Genomic DNA, 17,552 nt, shown 5'->3' with positions numbered 1-17,552 from the left:
GTATAAAATACATCAAATTTGGTGACTAAAAAGTGCAGAGCCAGTTTAAATTGTATTTCTGTGTTTTCTCAATATATTGCCATCCTCACATCGCCTTCCTCATTCCTATCAATGCATTTCAGGTTAAACAAAAATGGGAATATTCAATTTGCCTAACAAAAGAAAAAAATAAGGTAGAGGAGAATGTGATTTTTATTTTTAAATCGAAGTATCAGTAGTAGTTAAGATACTTCAAATCAGCTCATTTGGTGCAAGATCTGCATGTATTTGTTAACTGTATTTTTACACTCTTCTTGCCAACCAACAATACTGTTATTTTTTGGCAAATTTCCTTCTCCGCTCAATAGTTATTGGCCATTTGTGTAAATATTACTTATTGAAAACTTTTTAAAGCAGTAGTGTAAAATTCAACCTCTTACTATCACGATCATTTGAGTTTAACAATGGAGAACACTTCTTTAAAGTTACTTTAGAATAGACCCAATTATCTTAAATTTAGACAATTTTTTCTCTGATCATCTTTAAATATGCCACATTTCTTTTCCTGTAGCGAGCACACACACACACAACTTAGATCATAAGGCTACAATTCATCTCTAGTTGTAACATTTCATGGCATTATATCTTAAATTTTATTTCAAAGACTATCACAGCCTAAAGATAACTATATTCTAAGCACTGGTATAGCATATTTTGGAAAATAATCTAGTATGTTCATAATTTTTAGATATCTATCATAGGTCATCCCAAGAGTGCCTTGCATTTTAGACTGGAATTAAAAGGGGAGAGGGCTATGCATTTAGGAAATAAAAGCTGAATTTATTTCAATTCAATATAGAATATTAAAGGGTCAAGAAAATGTGTATAAAAATTTACATAAAGAAAAACAATAGACAATGCAGCACCTTTAGAAAAATAATTAAAAGTTTTGTTGCATTTACAGGTTAAGTGCCACACTGAGAAGTTACAACACAGTAATTTACTGCAATCAATCACAGGGGAGTTCCATTAAGAAACAAAGCTCTTACACTCCAGATTTTAGGAAGGCATTATTGGAATGCTTAACTGCAATCACAGAATTTGTACATCCTGAGGATTGAGCTGACAAGTCATAAATGGTTTTCATAGCATATATTATAGAGTGAATCCACTGCATTCAGACAGCTGCTTTAGTGTCTCTGACAGGTGTGAAGCCTAGAAGAATTGCTGGCTTGATGGTGATCTTTCTGTATCCGGCAAGAGAGACCCTCTCCACAGTAGCATCGCTGGAATATCTCTAGCCCATGGGAGCCTTTTCTCCTGTGCTTGGTGCACACTTGACCTTCTGTGAGGACAGGCTTACAGATCTTGGACCAGAAGTGTCTAGCACAACACAGTCCTGTGGCACAGTCTGATGATCGGAGACAGATAGAACCTTCTTGTCCTAGGAAGGACAAGGAAATGAGGAAAAGTACAGAGTTACTGCAAAGCATGCATTATTTCAATCAGATAACTTGAAAGACACATGTGTTAACAAAGCAGCTGTTAAGCTCCTTTAACCTACCTATGGTATGATACAATTTGGAAGACAGTGTAGTTCTTCTGGAGAGCCCATCCAAGGTGCTGTGAACATTACCAAAGCTCTCAATAGCAGCCTCCTCAATTTCCCCTCGATGGAAATGAGTGTGTTCAGAAGGCTTACAAATTCCTAACGAAGCAAAAGATGATGATTAACTCCTGGACTGTGATGCCTTGCTGCTAACAGTTTTGACAGGTGGCAGTCTGTTCAGTCTGCACCAACTTGAGATCGTGTTACAGCAACATTTTAAACACAAGAAAAATCCCCTCCCGAACCTTAATGCAAAACTCTCCAGATAGATAGAAGCACCAGTGTGTACAGTGTGCAGTTACATGCAATATCTCCAGTATAGCCTTTTAAGTACTTTGCCACCAAATATCACGGCAACCTGATTTCTGCCAGTTCTTCATATCACCCTTGGAGTAAGAAATAGAAAAGCAATCACTTCAAAATTCTTAATTACTCTGCCTATGGTGCTTCGAGACTAAATTACGCAAATGCACCTCCAGCTACCTGGAAGATTACAATCTCACCCACCAGTTGCTTTACTGTCTAATTTCTATATTACAGAGATTTAGTTAGTTCATCCCAGAGTGTTGCTGGGTCCTAAGGAGAGTCACCAACCTCTGGAGACATTGAAGGTTAGTGGATCTGTTAGTGGTGGGGAAGGGTTAGCTGGGGGGGGGGGGGGGGGGGGGAGAGAAGCTGAAGAGGGGAGGAGGGGAGAGTATCAAGATCTGTTAATAAAAGAATGGCCAGCGCGGACAAAATCACTCTGTCCTTTGGTTGATAACAGTTTCAAGTTTCATTAGGTATCTTGAAGTGCGGCAGAGACGTAGGTGTTACCGTAAGGAAAACTGAAAGGGCAGTGAAACGCCAATGGTGGTTTAATTGACCTTTCTGTAAAATCTCACCTACCTTCCCATCTTCTCTCTCAAGGCTCTCCACAAACAAATCTTTACAGAAGAGTCTGCGCCGAGGTAAATCGTAGTGTTAAATTATGAGAGACACCCAGGAAGAGAAGGAGCTCCGAGACCCTAGGACTCCTCTCTCTTCCCCCGGATTAAACACACTCAATGAAGATATTTCATTGAGAACACCCGGAGTAGCCTCTAGACTCGTTTGCAGGTGGCGCTGCCACGTTCTCAGCAGAGCGAGCGTTTTGTCGCTTAGCTAGGCGCGCAAAGCGGGGACGGTTCCAGTCCAAGCAGGAGCTGCGGAACTCACCATTTTTGCAGTAATTCCCAGGGCAGCACATAGCGTGACGCATACAGCGTTTGCGGCGCTTCCTGCAGGGGAGGCAGATTTGCGTGTCGGCGATCCCTGCAAATGGGGTGGGACTGGAGCAGTACCCTTCGTTGCACTCCTCATCCTCTGCGCACGGATACGGCTGCGGGAAGGGTGCGGAAAGGGAGTGAGGCACCCCGGGATGCAGGTACCCACAATCCTTGACCCGGACACACATCAAGGTCCCATTCCGTCCACCTTTCCAAAAGCTGTTGCCGCCCACTGCTCCCAAAGCGGCGTCTCCAAAGAGGTGGGAACCGCACACACTCTGGCACGTTCTACGCCGTCCTCTCCAAGTGGATCCCTTTCAGGGTCACGCGTCCCCGCATCCCCGAGTCCCGTCTTACCTGGTAGTTAATGCTGTGGTACTTGTTCCCGCCCTCGTATAGAATTCCGGGCGCGGGGCTGACTGCCGCGCCACCCAGCGGTGGGGGCAGGTTCTTGATGGCGTTGGAACTAAGGAGCACCGAGTTCAAGGTGGCGCTCACCCTGAGCAGAGGGTGGCCGCAAAGAGCCGCCACTGCCAGGGTGACCAAGATCCGGGTAGCTCCCCTTGAGCCCAAGGCCCTCATCTCAGAAGGAGTCGAGAGAAAGAGAGAGAAAGAAGGAACGTCACTGTGAAAGCCTGGCCCCCCACGAAGCCAGCGCCGGGGATCCTGCGGCCGCAGGACCAGGGAACCTCCAGCGGTCCCTGAGCGTGGACTGCGGGGCGCGCGGAGCTCTGCAGGGCCACTGCCACCACGGCTGCCTTTATACTGCGGGCTTTGAGCAGCCCGCCCCTCGGGGGGAGACAACAAAGCGGGAATGAGATTTCAAAGCGCTGGGAGGGGCTGGGAGGGGGTGTGTTTGTGTACGTGAAGGGAAGCCTTTGACACTTTTTCACACCGCCCCTCCCTTGCTCGGCGGTTGCTCTGGCTCCGCGCTTCTTCAGGGTGACGGTTATCAGTATTAGAGCAGATGACTTTAATAAAGGCAGGGGAAGGAAGGAACCCGGGGAACTCGGGTACCCTTGCCTCGATATAGGGTCTGGGGTATCCAGATCTGACATATTTTTTAGAGCGGACTTTGTGATACTCTCTACACAACCACTTTTTGCCTCTCTCCCTTAAGCCACTACTCGTTTTTTTGTATGCACACGAATAATATCCAGCATTAAATACAACCGGGCCAGTAATTCAAAGTCTCCACGGAAACTTGTCTTTGCCAGACAGCCAGGTGGCCAGCGCAAGTTGCTGATTAACCCTTTAGAGTCGCGGTCTGCAGGATTTGGAGAGGTCCTTGTCTTTCGGTTCGTTTTTTGCCCCCTGCCCTCCCTGCCACCGCGAGAAAAATTGTGCAAAGAGAAAGTAATTTGCACATCAAACGAGGCTAAGAAAGGAAGAAGAACTAATTCTCTTTTGATGGCAAGTTTAGAGAGAGGGAGGCGAGAGACTGGCATTTGGAAATTAGATCAGGGGCGGAGGGAAGAGGGAAATGACCATCCGATAATTAAGCTATTTAATGTTGATCTTTGAATCTAAGCAGTCGCCGCAGTAGATGAACTTGATTAGGCAGACGGGCCAGATCAAAGTGGCCAAAGCGATTGCGGACTGGGTCCAACGAGCCTGGTCAGTCATACTTTCCTGGTTCCCGCTGGTTTCAGGGCTGGGGTAACGGAGTGAGATAAGAAACCCGTAAGGCTTAGCGCCTGACTTCCTCTTTAGTATTTCATATCTCAACACTTGAGAATGCACGTGTTTGATCCCAAGTCAGACAATTAGCAGGATGAGGAATTGCTCCTCTTGGGAGACAGACTGTAGCCCCAGGAAAAGGAGAGCTGAAAGTGAACCAGAAAGTGAATTTGAGGTCACTTAAACTAGTATATAAAAATAATGAAGTTGGGATGGCAAGAATGTTGTCATGCTAATAAACTGGATTGTTTATTCATTTGACAAAAACGTTGGAAGGCTATTGCCTCCTGGTTATTGTCCTTTTAGTGTGTGGGGAGATGAGTGAATACAAATATTTATGAAATAGGTACCATTCTCCATGACTTTTTATTCTAATTCTAATAATACAAGATGAGACGTACACAATTCTTAAGACAACTTTGAATTTTGTGTCAAAAAATGGGGGTGGGAGGCAAAGTGAATTTGGAAAGGAAGAGATGATTGAGTAATCCCTGTTGAATAAAGAAGTCTGGGGTATATTTATTTTGTGCTCCTTAATCTCTAGGATACTCCACACATGGACTAGGGCTTTCACCAGGTACATCCAGTGGTAATACTGAATATTGAAATAATGAAATCCTAAAGTTAAGGGGGGGAGGGAGCAAGGAATAATTTAAAAACAGAGTTTGTAATGGTCTGCATCTGGGGTTTCAGAGGTATTTATGTTAGAATTTCCAGCACAAAATTCTAACAGCTTAAACCTTACATGCTGCTTTAGGTTTTACTGTGAATGTGTACAATAACCTACACTTGGCTACTTCCCTAGAAATTTTTCGAACAAATTGAGAATTGTAAACAATGGGAAGTGTGCTTGACTTTTTAAAAATAAGTGCAAGAAACAAATCAACACACCTTTTATCGAGAATCAGCAATGAGCCAAATCTCTCTGGGCCGATATTACCCAACCTATCGGCAGACTTGAGGTTTACATAGACTGAGGCTTTATAGTAAAAGGATAAATGAATAGGATATTATAGGTGCCATATTATCACTTGCAGAACCCAGCTAACAATGTCAGTCAGTGCCTTGTGAACTTTCCATATGCTCGAAAATCTACAGTCTGTTTAAACTCTTAAAATGTGGATATGTGGAAAAGAATTCCCTGACTATTGAAAGAAAGGATGAAAATGTTTCTTCCTAGTCCTATTATCCTATTTAAGTATTCCTAGAAATAAAACTATGCCACTTTGAAGGCCAATCTTTTTCCCCCCTTTTAGGAGGGGATAATATATAAATAATACATTTAATGAATTCATTAAGAGCTTGGGTTCACAAACATAACCACTGATGGGGTAGGGAGCAAAAGAGAACAGTAAAATAAGCAAAAAGAAAACTGAAACAGAGGCCTCTTGCATACATTAGGTCTTGGTCCCAGAATATATGTTGTATGTCTGCGATAATGACCGAGCTTCAACAGAACCTGCTGTGTTTAGTTAGAGGAACTAAGCCAAGGGAAGGGATTCTAACTCTCCCTACCATGGTAATCATGAAATTAACATAATTTTAAAGCTAATTATAATGGTTTACCCAATGTTTGAGTTCCTACTATGTGCTAAGCACTGTACTTGGTGCTGTATGATGGAAGATGAGTACATAAATTATCTGCCTTTAAATGATTTAACGTGGGAAGGGGAAGATAGCCCTACAAATTAAACTGGGCAAAATTATGTGGGAGGTCTTCAGAGAAGGCTGAGTATATAGGAAGTCAACTCTTTCTTCCAAACAGGAAAAACATTTTCAGTTGAGTCTCCATATAAAAATCTTCTCCATAATTGGATTTGCTGCCAAACAACAAGAAAGCAAGGTGCAGAAGGAGGTAAAGTGAAGTTCGTTGTTTAATTAGTCACCAGTTAATTTTCCATGAGTGCCTACTATATGCAAAACATTACCCTAGTCCTTTGGTATACTCCCAAATTATTAAAGACAGGCTCCTTGTCCTCAGAAAGCCTTCAGTCTATGAGTAGTTGGAGAAATGCAATATAATTATATGAGAAAGTGGCAAGAATTTTTCCCAAGTTGATAATATTTTGGCATATATTAGTTCATGAGGAAGAAAAAAAAAGGTTGCAGGAACTGTGTGACCAACAAGCCCCAAAGAAGAGAAGGATCTTGTGACCTGAGTGTCTCACAGCTCTGCAACAGAGGTGTCAGGAGAAAGGGCAGGCAAAAACCTGACTTATTTAGTCCTGTGAGTAACTCTGCCTTCTACTTGATCTGGTTTAAATATGACCATAACTAATGCAATGAGTTTAATATTTGCTTTAGATTTTAAGATAGGTGAAATATGCAGACTAGAACCTCATAACTCAGGATGAGCATGATACTGTGTGCCTTCCTCCTATTTTAAATGCAAGATGCCTGACGTATTCATCAGCCTCTTCATGAGTGGGAGACACAGACAAATACATGTCACAATGAACCATGCTTTTTGCAAGCTATTTTCCCACCTTTGTCATTTGAGGTTCTTATGTGACTGCTACATTTTTTAATTCCTTCCCTCGCTTCCTTATTTCCTTTTTTTTTTGTTAAATCAAAGGAAACACATCTGTTGCCATTTAATTTTACTTCAGTAAGAAAACACTGAATAAATGTCATTCCTTAAGGAGGGTATTGCCAACATTTTTGTTGGTGCCAATCTCGAATTTATAGCAGGGATTCCTCCTTCATGATGCTTAGTAAAAATGTTATGACTTTCTCATTGGCCTTTAAAAGGTTTTGGTCCTAATGCTCTTCATTATATTAAAATAGCTTTTAGGCCAGGCCCTGTTATGACTCCCCTGAGAGGCAGTATTAGGTTTTTCTGTGCTCCTCAGTACAAAGAGAAGGTGAGATTTGACAATGATTAGGTTTATTTGGTCAGTGGAGATGGCCAGCTCAGATAAATCAGGCTCCACAGTAGCTTTCTGACCTAGCTCAGATGATGTGTTTTACAGGAGCAGGACATTAAAAACTAATCTGAGAACAGAACCCAGAAACATTTGATTAAAAACCAGGAGAGATGGTGCCTAAGTTAGCTGTCTGCCTGCATTTTCTCTCATGTCCTGGCACTCAGGTAGGTGGGTGCTGTGCAGTTACAGGGATGCAACAGCCCCCCTGGTGTCCTCCAAAGGATTTGACATTTCCAACCATGAAGACAGGCTAGTGACAGCAGGAAGCAGGATACAACAGCCTCATGAAACAGTCTCCAGATCCAGAGAAAAATCATTTTCCTTTTCCCCCGAATTCTGTGACCTCTTTTATAGTGTAGGTCCTCTTCAAGGGTCATGGCTAAAAAAGGCATTGTGATGTCAGGAGTCTGGGGCTGGGACTCCTCACCTGGGACTTCCACCGTGACTGGCACCAGCTGGCTGTGTGAATATGGGACCTTTGGTCAAGCCACTCAACCCCCATGTTGATGGTTTTTCATTTATAAAATGAGATATGGGAAATGGAGAGCTTCCTTCTGCCCAAAGGTCACTCTTGTTTTTTATCACTGCAAGGGCAAGACCATTTGTAATCTGGTTAAATAAAAACATCCTGTAAGAAGCCTGTTGGTTTTTTTTTTTTTCAGGAGCCCAAGGTAATAATTACTGATATCAACACCGTGGGTTCTTTGGTTTTGAAGAATCTGGCATGTAAGTTTAACTCCCTGGAAATATGGTGAATTACTTGAACCAAGAGATCATTTAAAAGATGGAAAGAGATATTACTAATTATAAAAGTTTTCTATAATTGTCATAAAATTCTTGGAGAAAAATCAACACATACAGAAAAGTATAAAAATAGAAATAAGTCTATGCAATCTTGCACTCAAAGCCATGGTTAATATTAAACTTAGTTGTTTTTTTATGTATGTAATACATAGAATTTTTCTTCACAAAATTGATTGTAATGTTTCATAACTGATTTTTTTTCAGCTATCGATGTATTTCAAACTACTGTATTGTAATCTGAACTTGGAGGTGGGGAGCCGGAAGCAGGGCCCTGAAAACACTTTAGTGTTCAGAGACCCTTTCTTAAAAATGCCAGGGGTAGATCAAGATGAAAGCTTGGAAACAAAACTGTTAACATGGGGGTGGGAGGTGGGGAGAATATACAATTAGTTCAAAGATACATCATCACCCTTAAGTCACACACAAAAAAATGATTTTCAGAAGACTTCAGGAGACTAGTGAAAGGAGAAAGTAGGAGAACTACCTGTAGGGCAAACTTGAGCTCTGCCCTCAATGCCCAGCGTCCAGCGCCGGAGATTTTCCCAGAGGGCGGGACCTGGGTGCCCTGCACTTAACCAAGCCTTGAGTTCCCATTGTTCATGTGTTCCCGGGAGGCAGCTCACGGTGGCTGCACTTTGGTGTCACAACCAGTCGCCATACAGTAGTGTAAAATGAAGCTTGTTTAAAGACTTTCTTTGATGAGCGAAGATCAAACGGCCTGGGGACCCCCGGTCTTAATCAGACTTGAGCCAGGATGGCATTTTCACAAATAGTCCGTTTGCTCGGCTTTGAGCAGACTTTGTGCTCAGCACATTCATCCGGCTGTGGGGCGGGTAATCCCGGCTGAAGCCCCTGCCCTGATCGCAAATCCATTCACACTACAATGGCTGCTGTTGGTTTGCTGTCAGTTCATGGGCAAATAAATATAGGGCCCTCCTGACTTAATTAAAGGGGGTGGGGGGAGAGGTGATGGAGGGGAAGATTAAAGCTCCAAGGGACCCCGGGCTCTGCAGTGTTTACTACAGTTCCAGTCTGGCAGGAAGTGGGAGAAACCCCGCTCTTCTGCTGCCCCCTGGAGGAATTTCTGTAGACGCTCTTGGCAGGTTTAGTTTGCCTGCCTGACTTAAATTATTTATTAATTCTGCAATTTACACTTGAAAGATTTATTCTCTAGATCCGTTTACTTGTGAATTGTATTCCTTATCCACCTCACTATGCTGCAAACTACTTAAGGCTACATATTTTTGTGTCCTTAATATTCTACGTAATGCCTTGTTCAAAGAATAAATTATCGCTTGTTAGAATCAAAATGCTACCGTCTAGTAGTGTCACCACCATGTTCTAAAGAAGAAGGAAATGGGGTCCAAGACGCACATTCTCGATAAGCATTATTTAATACGACTGAAGTTGAAAGGGTCTATACTGCATTCCAAGATAAAAATTTCAGAATCTCCGTGTTGTTATCATACTATATGGCCTATGCCAAACAAATCTTAACATTTCAGAGAGGATAAAAATAGAGGAGCATATTATTTTTCATCTATTTTAATGAACAAATATTATTTCAAGTTTCCATGTTTCAAATGTTGATACAAACTAATAGGTTAATATAAAATAATCATTTTAATAGACAATTTTAATACTGCCATTTCTTTAGAGTCAACGCAATGTACTAGTAGAAAGTAAGCAGTAGGGATACTAAATAAAACAGCATATGGAGGAGCACCTCCTTGCATAATATCTGTAGTTGTTAGTATTACTAATGGTAGTTATGCACTATTGTTATTTTTAAATTTTTCAAATTTTCTTTTACAGCTCATTCTTTGTAAACAGAAATACTGGCATAAAAATTGTTCCTCTACTATTAGACTTAAAAAAAATAAAGGATCCTGAAAGATTTGAGATACTATCTCTAAGCATTCAATTCAATAAGTATTGTATACTAAATTTTTGGCTATAATTTAGACATTAAGTATAAAGTTTTTTAGTATTTGTATTGTAATCTAAAATACACTTATAAGAATGATTTTATGATTTTAAAGTAAGAAGGAAATTGTCTTCAATCGAAACCTCTCAAAATGTTATTGTTTTGATTATACCCTGTCCACCAGTATCTCAATTTGCTGTCACACAATATCACTACTAACCAGCTGATTCTTTCAATTTACATCACTAAACATATTCTTTAATGTTCTAAGTTTAACAAACAACTGAAAAGTATTTATAAATACCAGCAGCTTTATAAGTTCAGCTTAGCCACAAACTTAGAAGATACGGAAGTATCAAAAGCAAATCCCTCTTCCCCTTTTTACTAATAATATTTACAATTATCATTCGACTTACTAATAATTTTAGAAAGGAACAGTTGCTAGAGCAGTGAAATCTTAAGTGTACGTTTTTCTTTGTATTTCAAGTTCCTGATTAGCAGGCACATTCCTAACTTTGCTTGGAAAATACCCCTGCTATGATTTTAATAACAGCTGAGATTAGAAAAATAAGTCTATAAGTAAATGAATGTATAAGTAAATGAATGAATGGGAAATATATACATACATAGAGCCTTTACTTGAAAGTGTGTTAAAATGGGAGAAAAAAACAGATTCCAGGTTTTGCAGGCACTAACAGACAAGTACTAGTCTTAGAATTCTGCAGATATCCGGAACTCTACAGGTCTGTGGTTACTGAACTGTTGTGTACTTAAAGGTAATCTGAGGATGCAGGTTAAAATGCAGATTCCAAGACCTTGCCTCTAGCTCTCTCAATTTTATCGGAGTAGGGTAGAGATGAAGACTTTTTTTTTTTTTAACTCTCTAGCTGAGTGCAATTCAGACCGTCCTTAGGCCATGCTTTGGAAAATTCTACCACCAATCCATCTGTCCCCACTCACCAGGTCTGTCACTTTTACAACTCACCATCGACTCCAAGTTAGAAAGCAATTCCTGAATTCAGCATGTCTTAAACTTTTTCATACAAAATATTCACACACACACAGACTCCTTCCCAAAACCTGGCTCCTGTAACCTATCTCCTATGTCTGTGGCAGGATCCAGGGATACTGCTTATTATATCTTGAGAGTTCAAGGTGATTCTTGTGCAGAGCCAAGTTTGGGAATCCTTGTTCTTATGCAGCATTGCCCAGGCTTCCTGATCAGAACAGTCACCTGGAATGTTTGTGAAACTGGATGCCCAAGGATAGTAGTGTGCTGATAAACATTTAATAACAAGCATTTTTTTAAAAATGGGTATATATGCACACATGTACACATACATATGCTTATTATGAATTTTACTAATACAAAAGATATGTAGCACACAATTTACAAATAATAAACTCTACAATACTCTTTATTGTAAATGTCATATAGCCAGTTTCTCACAGAATGCTTTTATTGATTTTTGCTAAGCTCTTTTATCCGTCGTCAATCTAACTCTTCTTCCAATAACTCTCCATCATCAAATCTGACATATGATCTACTCTTCTCACCCTTGCAAAAATTATATTCATTTAACTGAATATACAGTTTAATAAACAGCTCCAAATAGTCCTGATTTGTAGTGTTTGCTGGCTTCTGTACCAGGAATACTCTTGCTATCAGCAGCTACCCATCTGACATCACTAAATGTGAAGGTGAGACAAGAGCTTTACCATTATACAGTATTTCCTCCATACAGATACAATTTGCAGAAATTAAGTCAGAAACATAGATAATAATAAAATATACTAATAAAATTAGGAAGTGAATGAGTTATGAATATTTATTATCTTTGTTTTTAATATGATTTATTTAATTGTAAGTATACATAATTTAATTTTTAAAAAGACTTCTATATCCCTTGTCCCCAGTGGCCACTAAAACAAAATTCAGCTTTACCAGGTTCAGGAAATGCTCTCAGGGCAAGTATAGCAACCTACTTCCCTCGCAACATTCCCACGTCCCCTGAGATTTTGGCTAGGTTATTTCTTAGCAAATTCTTGAGACTTTTAAGAATTTTACAATACATATTTATTTAGCATTTTGAATTATTTTCAATGGGAGGTTGGTTTGAATAACCTGATCCGCTCTAGACCCAGAATTGGGATTTTTCTTTCACTTAAAATTTTTTATGTAAGTGCTATCAGACTGTATTATTATACAATTTTTTCATTCCACATTGTGATATTCATCCATACTGGATTCAACTAATACATTTGTTTCCACTTCTTTGTGATATTCTATTGAATATACCAGAATTTACTAGCCTCTTATCCAGGTGATGAGCATTTCCATTTCTAACTTTTTGCTATTTTTAAATCTTCTGTGGTCATCCTCGTATATATCTCCTGGTGAACGTGTGAAATTTTCTCTAGGAAGTATACCAATGAGTAGAAGTGCTGAATTGTAGTATATGAATTTTCAACATATTAAATATAATAAAATTGTTCTTCATAGGGGCTGAAATAATTCACATTCACACCAGAAGTGTTTGTGAATTTTACATTGCTCTTCATTTTAGACAATATTTATATTTCCTAATACCATTCTTTTTTGTAATTTTAAAAATGTACTGTTCCCTGATTATTAGTGAGGTAAAGGACATTTCCATGTATTTCTATTCTCTGGAGGTGAAGGGCATAACCTACTCATTTTATGAGGCCAGTAAACCTTGATTCACAAATTAGACAAGAATAGTTCAAGAAAGGGAAATTGAAATGTAACATTGGCAAGTCCAATCCACAAAGTATTACAAATGCATGTTATAAAAAGTTCAGTTCATGCCTAGAATGCCATATTAGGATTTTGATTTCTAATGTTAGGATCCATTAATGTATTCTGCCAGGTCTACCACAGTAACAGATGAAGAAGACCATGTGACCATCTTCACACCTGGTGAGAAACCAAACTGAGGCAACTCAATAATCACCAATCATGATTTCTTAAAAGATTGTCAGTCTAAGAACTTTCTTAATCTAATATAGTGTATAATAATAAACCCATATCAAACACCTTAGTTAATAATGAAATTTTAGAAGCACTGCTTTTAAAATCAGGAAAAAGACAAGGATGCCAGGTCTCATTTCATCATTCTACATTTACTTGGTTTCCTAGCCAGCCCATTCCTTCAGGAAAATGAAATTAGTCCTTGGAACAAGAAAGGATGAAATAAAACATTTCATTATTAAGAGATGATAACATTATCTTTAGATATAACCTAGAAGACAGTCAAATGAATTAATAAAATTACAGCAAGTATGCTGGACATCAGCGCAAGATAAACACACACAAAATCAATCAAATTCCTCTATGGCAATGGAAGAGTGCAAGGGTTCGAAAGTACACATTTAGGAAGCAAATGTGGCCCAAATGGTTGGGTCCCTGCCTACCACAAGGAAGTCCCAGTTTTGATTCCTGGTGCCTCCTAAAGAAGACAAGGCAGCAGGCTGACACTGTGGGCTGTGGCCATGAGGAGACACCAGGAGCAGGGAGCAGATTCCCAGTGCCTCCAGAAAAAAGATGAGCAGACACAGAGTACAAAATGAACAGGCACAGCAAGTGCAAACGGGGGTGGGGAGGAAATAAGTAAAAGAAATCTTTTTTTAAGAAGTACAAATTTAAAAAAAATGTCCTTTAGCACCAAAAGATCTGCATAAACACCACTAAAAATGTTTTAGAACACAGTTTAGAAAATGTAAATAATAAAGAGGTATATATGTTCATGGATGGAAAAGTTCAAATCATAAGGTTATAATTTCTTCTCAAAATTAGTCTATAAATTCAAAGTAACTCTAATCAAAATCCTAAAAGGATTTTTCATGAAACTTGACCATCTGGCTCTAATAATTACATGGAAAAAAAGGACTATAACTAGCCAAGGAAATTTTATAAATGATAACAAAGGGGAATGAGTAGTCATTAAATCTGTGTAGTATTACGGCAGGAATGGGCAAGTATATCAATGAAACAGAATTATACATACATATATATGTGGAAATTTGATGTGGCAATTTTGTAGATTAGTGGAGAAAAGATAGTCTAATAAGTACTGGAAAAATTAGGCAGATATATTGACAAATAAAAATAACATTCCTTCCCACCATTTAAATCCACTTCAGGGAAATTAAAGACATAAATAGGAAAATTTAAATTTTTCAGACATAGGGATGGATTTATTATGCAAGATGCAAATCCTAAATTATATAGGGAAAAATTAATAATCTGACATAGTAAAATGAAAAACTTCTCTTAAAAAGACATCATAAAGATGAAGATATTTGAGACATACTTAAATGATCATAACAATCATGAATTTATTTTAAATTTTATTAAATTCTTAGGAGATGAGAAAACTAATGTTTCTCTCCTTTAAGTTGTGAATTATGCAATTTTAAAAATATACAATTTTTGTATTCCTGAGATAAACCTAGGTTGGCCATTTTAAAAATGTACACATTGCTGGATTAGTTTTGCTAATATTTTGATTAGGTTTTAGCATCTGTGTTCATGAGGGAGATTGAACTCTAAGTTTTCTTTCTTGTATTCCTCATGTCTGGTTTTAGAATGAAAGTTATCCAAATGTTATAAAATATATCAGAGTATATTCCTTTCCTGTCTATTCTCCAGATAAGATTCTATGAGATTGAAATTATCTCTTTCCTTGAATTAATTTGGGAATACATACAAATTTGGGGATCACTTGAACAAGTACAATTGGCTGCATATAGCTGAGCATGATGCTCTTAGGTCAGCACAGTCCAGTGGAAATTTCTTTGATGATACAAAGGCTCTATCTGTACTGACCAATATGGTAGTGACTAATCACATGTGGCTAATGTGACTATGGAATCAATTTTTAATTTAATTTAATTTTAATTTTTAAAGTTTTATTTTTAAAGAAGCTTTAAATTACATAAATGTTACATCAAAAACAGGGGGTTTCCCATATACCCTACTCTCTCCCACACTTTTCCTCATTAAAAATATCTTTCATTAGTGTAGTACATTTGCTACAATTGATGAACACATATTGAAGCAATGCTACTAACAATGGACTATAGTTTACGTTATAGTTTATACTTTTTACCGCACAATTATTTAGGTTTTGACAAAATGTATAATGGTCTATATCCATTATTGCAATGTCATGCAGGACAATTCCAATGTCCCAAAAAAGTGGCTAGAGGCTGCCCCTCTGAATACCACCACCCTATGTATTATATATTTTTAAAGATTTATTTCTCCCCTGTCCCTCCATTGTCTTCTCTCTGTGTCCATTCACTGTGTGTTCTTCTGTGTCTGCTTGTACTCTCATAGGCAGCTCTGGGAGCCGATCCTGGGACCTTCTGGAGTGGGAAAGAGGTGATTATTCTCTTGCACCACCTCAGCTACCTGGTCTGCCGTGTCTCTTATTGTCTCTCCTCTGTGTCTCTTTTAGTTGCATCATCCTGTGCCAGCTCTCTGCATGGCCAGCACTCCTGCACAGGGCAGCACTCCTGTGCAGGGCACCACTCCTGCACGGGGCAGTACTCCATGTGGGCTGGCACTCTGCATGGGCCAGCTTACCACATGGGCCTAGGAGTCCCTGGGCATCGAACACATGGACCTCCTATATGGTAGACAGGGGCTCAACTGCTTGAGTGACATCCACTTCCTCCACCACCCTATATTAACTTCTGTTGATAACCTGGAGTCTCTTCCTGCTTCTGTATTCTATTATTTCCAAGGGTGATATATACCCTTGGTATTTCTCTTTCTTTTTTGCACTGAACTCTCTCTTGTGGATCTTGAGTTGCTGCAGTGTTTCCATGACTGAGGTTATCATCTCTCCCTTCTTGCTTAGTTTTTCTTTTTTTCTTTTATTTTCAGGAATTTCTCATAGTCTCTTGTCTACCAAGAAGTGGAAGACTGATGAAGAGTTCTAGATATGTTTTCATATAATTTTTCAGATACAGAAATTAAGTTCAGAGATGTTAACTTACTTAAAGTCATAGGATCAGAATCTTTCTCCAAACTTCATAGTCTCCTCCCTTCTAGTCTAGTACTTCTCCAATAGCATACTAACTTCCAAAAGAAAATCATTCTATTTTAAATGCCTTTGCAGTGTATTACTTTTCAGCCTTGTGGGGAGTCATCTTTTTTGTAACAAATAATCACTTCTTAAAATCTTTTCTGTAAACATCTTTTTATCTATCAAATTTTCTTGAAATGAGGTTTGCCCAAATGTGTTTGGTACTGTGATAACCATACCTCCAAGTTTCCTGCTACAACCCCCATACAATCACTATCTTTATAACTTTTTCCTTATGGCCTCAAGATGACACAGTCTCCATTAGGTCTCCCAGCAAAAACAATACTCTTTGCTTTCAGTCATTCAAACAATTTTATCTTTATTTCATTATCCAGACGTTCAACGGGTACTTATGAGCCAAGAGAGCACTTACAGGTCAGCGAAAGCTTTGTGAAGGTAGATTTGTTTGAATTAAGTTCATTACAATTTGAGTTTGTCCTTGAGAAGTGGGAGGACAGAAGAGAGACAAGACTGGCATTTAATGGAGCTGAGAACTCAGAGATAGGATTGGCACTTTTTGAAAGATGACTGGGGTCACAATAAGAGTAGATAAGAGGTAGATAAGGACTGGAAGCATGAAGATTTAAAAATATATCAAGTGGAAATTACTTTTACATATGAGTAAATTAATTTTATACATGGAAAACATAGACCTAAAGTAATATTGCTCCCATGGACTCAGACACATGGACCAAGAAGCAGTATGAAGCTCGTAACATGTTATGTCATATTTTTTTCTTTCAAATATGCCCAACTCTGTTTAAAAGTAAATTTAAGTATAATGCACAAGCTACCACTTGAATTTTCACAAAAGAAATACACCTGTGTAACCAATCAGATCAAGAAATTAAACTACTAGCACCTGAAGAGACCCTTTTGTTCCCTCCTTATCCCTATTCTTCTCTCCAAATTTAACAACTTTCTTTCCTCATGGATTTTTCAATTGATTTTCTCCTAAGAAATGAATAGCCATATACATGTAAATTTGCACATGAAAAGAACTTGAAATACAATCTAGTTGAGTGGTTTTGCAAACATATTCAAAATTAACAGAAGAACCATTTCTTCAAATGAAATGTCACATGGAACTCCAATATGTAGAATAGGGAGATGTTCAGTTAATCTGAATTAGAAATCTGGAACCTGTGGAGGCTATTCACCACATCTCCCTTTTCTTTACTCCAGGTACTACTCCTCTCTCCATCCCATCTTAGTAAATTCTAAGACACCTCTTTAGCATCCTGATGCTCCCTGGAAAACTAA

The 17,552-nt window shown here is 38.8% G+C and overlaps 1 protein-coding gene across 1 annotated transcript; it reads right to left on the bottom strand.

Annotated features, from left to right (window-relative positions):
* Positions 1-794: 794 nt before the first annotated feature.
* On the bottom strand, positions 795-3,579 carry DKK1 (dickkopf WNT signaling pathway inhibitor 1). Its single transcript, XM_004462400.4, has 4 exons — positions 3,193-3,579; positions 2,786-2,948; positions 1,544-1,687; positions 795-1,423 (listed from the first exon to the last, which is right to left on the bottom strand). Exons 1-4 carry the CDS (start codon positions 3,415-3,417, stop codon positions 1,170-1,172), a joined length of 786 nt encoding a protein of 261 aa, XP_004462457.1. The 5' UTR covers positions 3,418-3,579; the 3' UTR covers positions 795-1,169.
* Positions 3,580-17,552: the final 13,973 nt, after the last annotated feature.

This window comes from Dasypus novemcinctus, chromosome 6, assembly GCF_030445035.2.
Source record: "Dasypus novemcinctus isolate mDasNov1 chromosome 6, mDasNov1.1.hap2, whole genome shotgun sequence".
NCBI classification, from domain to species: domain Eukaryota; kingdom Metazoa; phylum Chordata; class Mammalia; order Cingulata; family Dasypodidae; genus Dasypus; species Dasypus novemcinctus.
The sequence above is the reverse complement of the archived record's forward strand: the minus strand, read 5'-3'. Positions and strand labels throughout refer to the sequence as shown.

Coding starts and splice junctions, on each gene's coding strand:
- DKK1 (XM_004462400.4), bottom strand. CDS start 3,417: ATGAGGGCCTTGGGCTCAAGGGGAGCTACCCGGATCTTGGTCACCCTG. Junction 2,949..3,192: donor ACCACAGCATTAACTACCAG/GTAAGACGGGAC, acceptor CCCTTCCCGCAG/CCGTATCCGTGCGCAGAGGA. Junction 1,424..1,543: donor CAAATTGTATCATACCATAG/GTAGGTTAAAGG, acceptor TGTCCTTCCTAG/GACAAGAAGGTTCTATCTGT.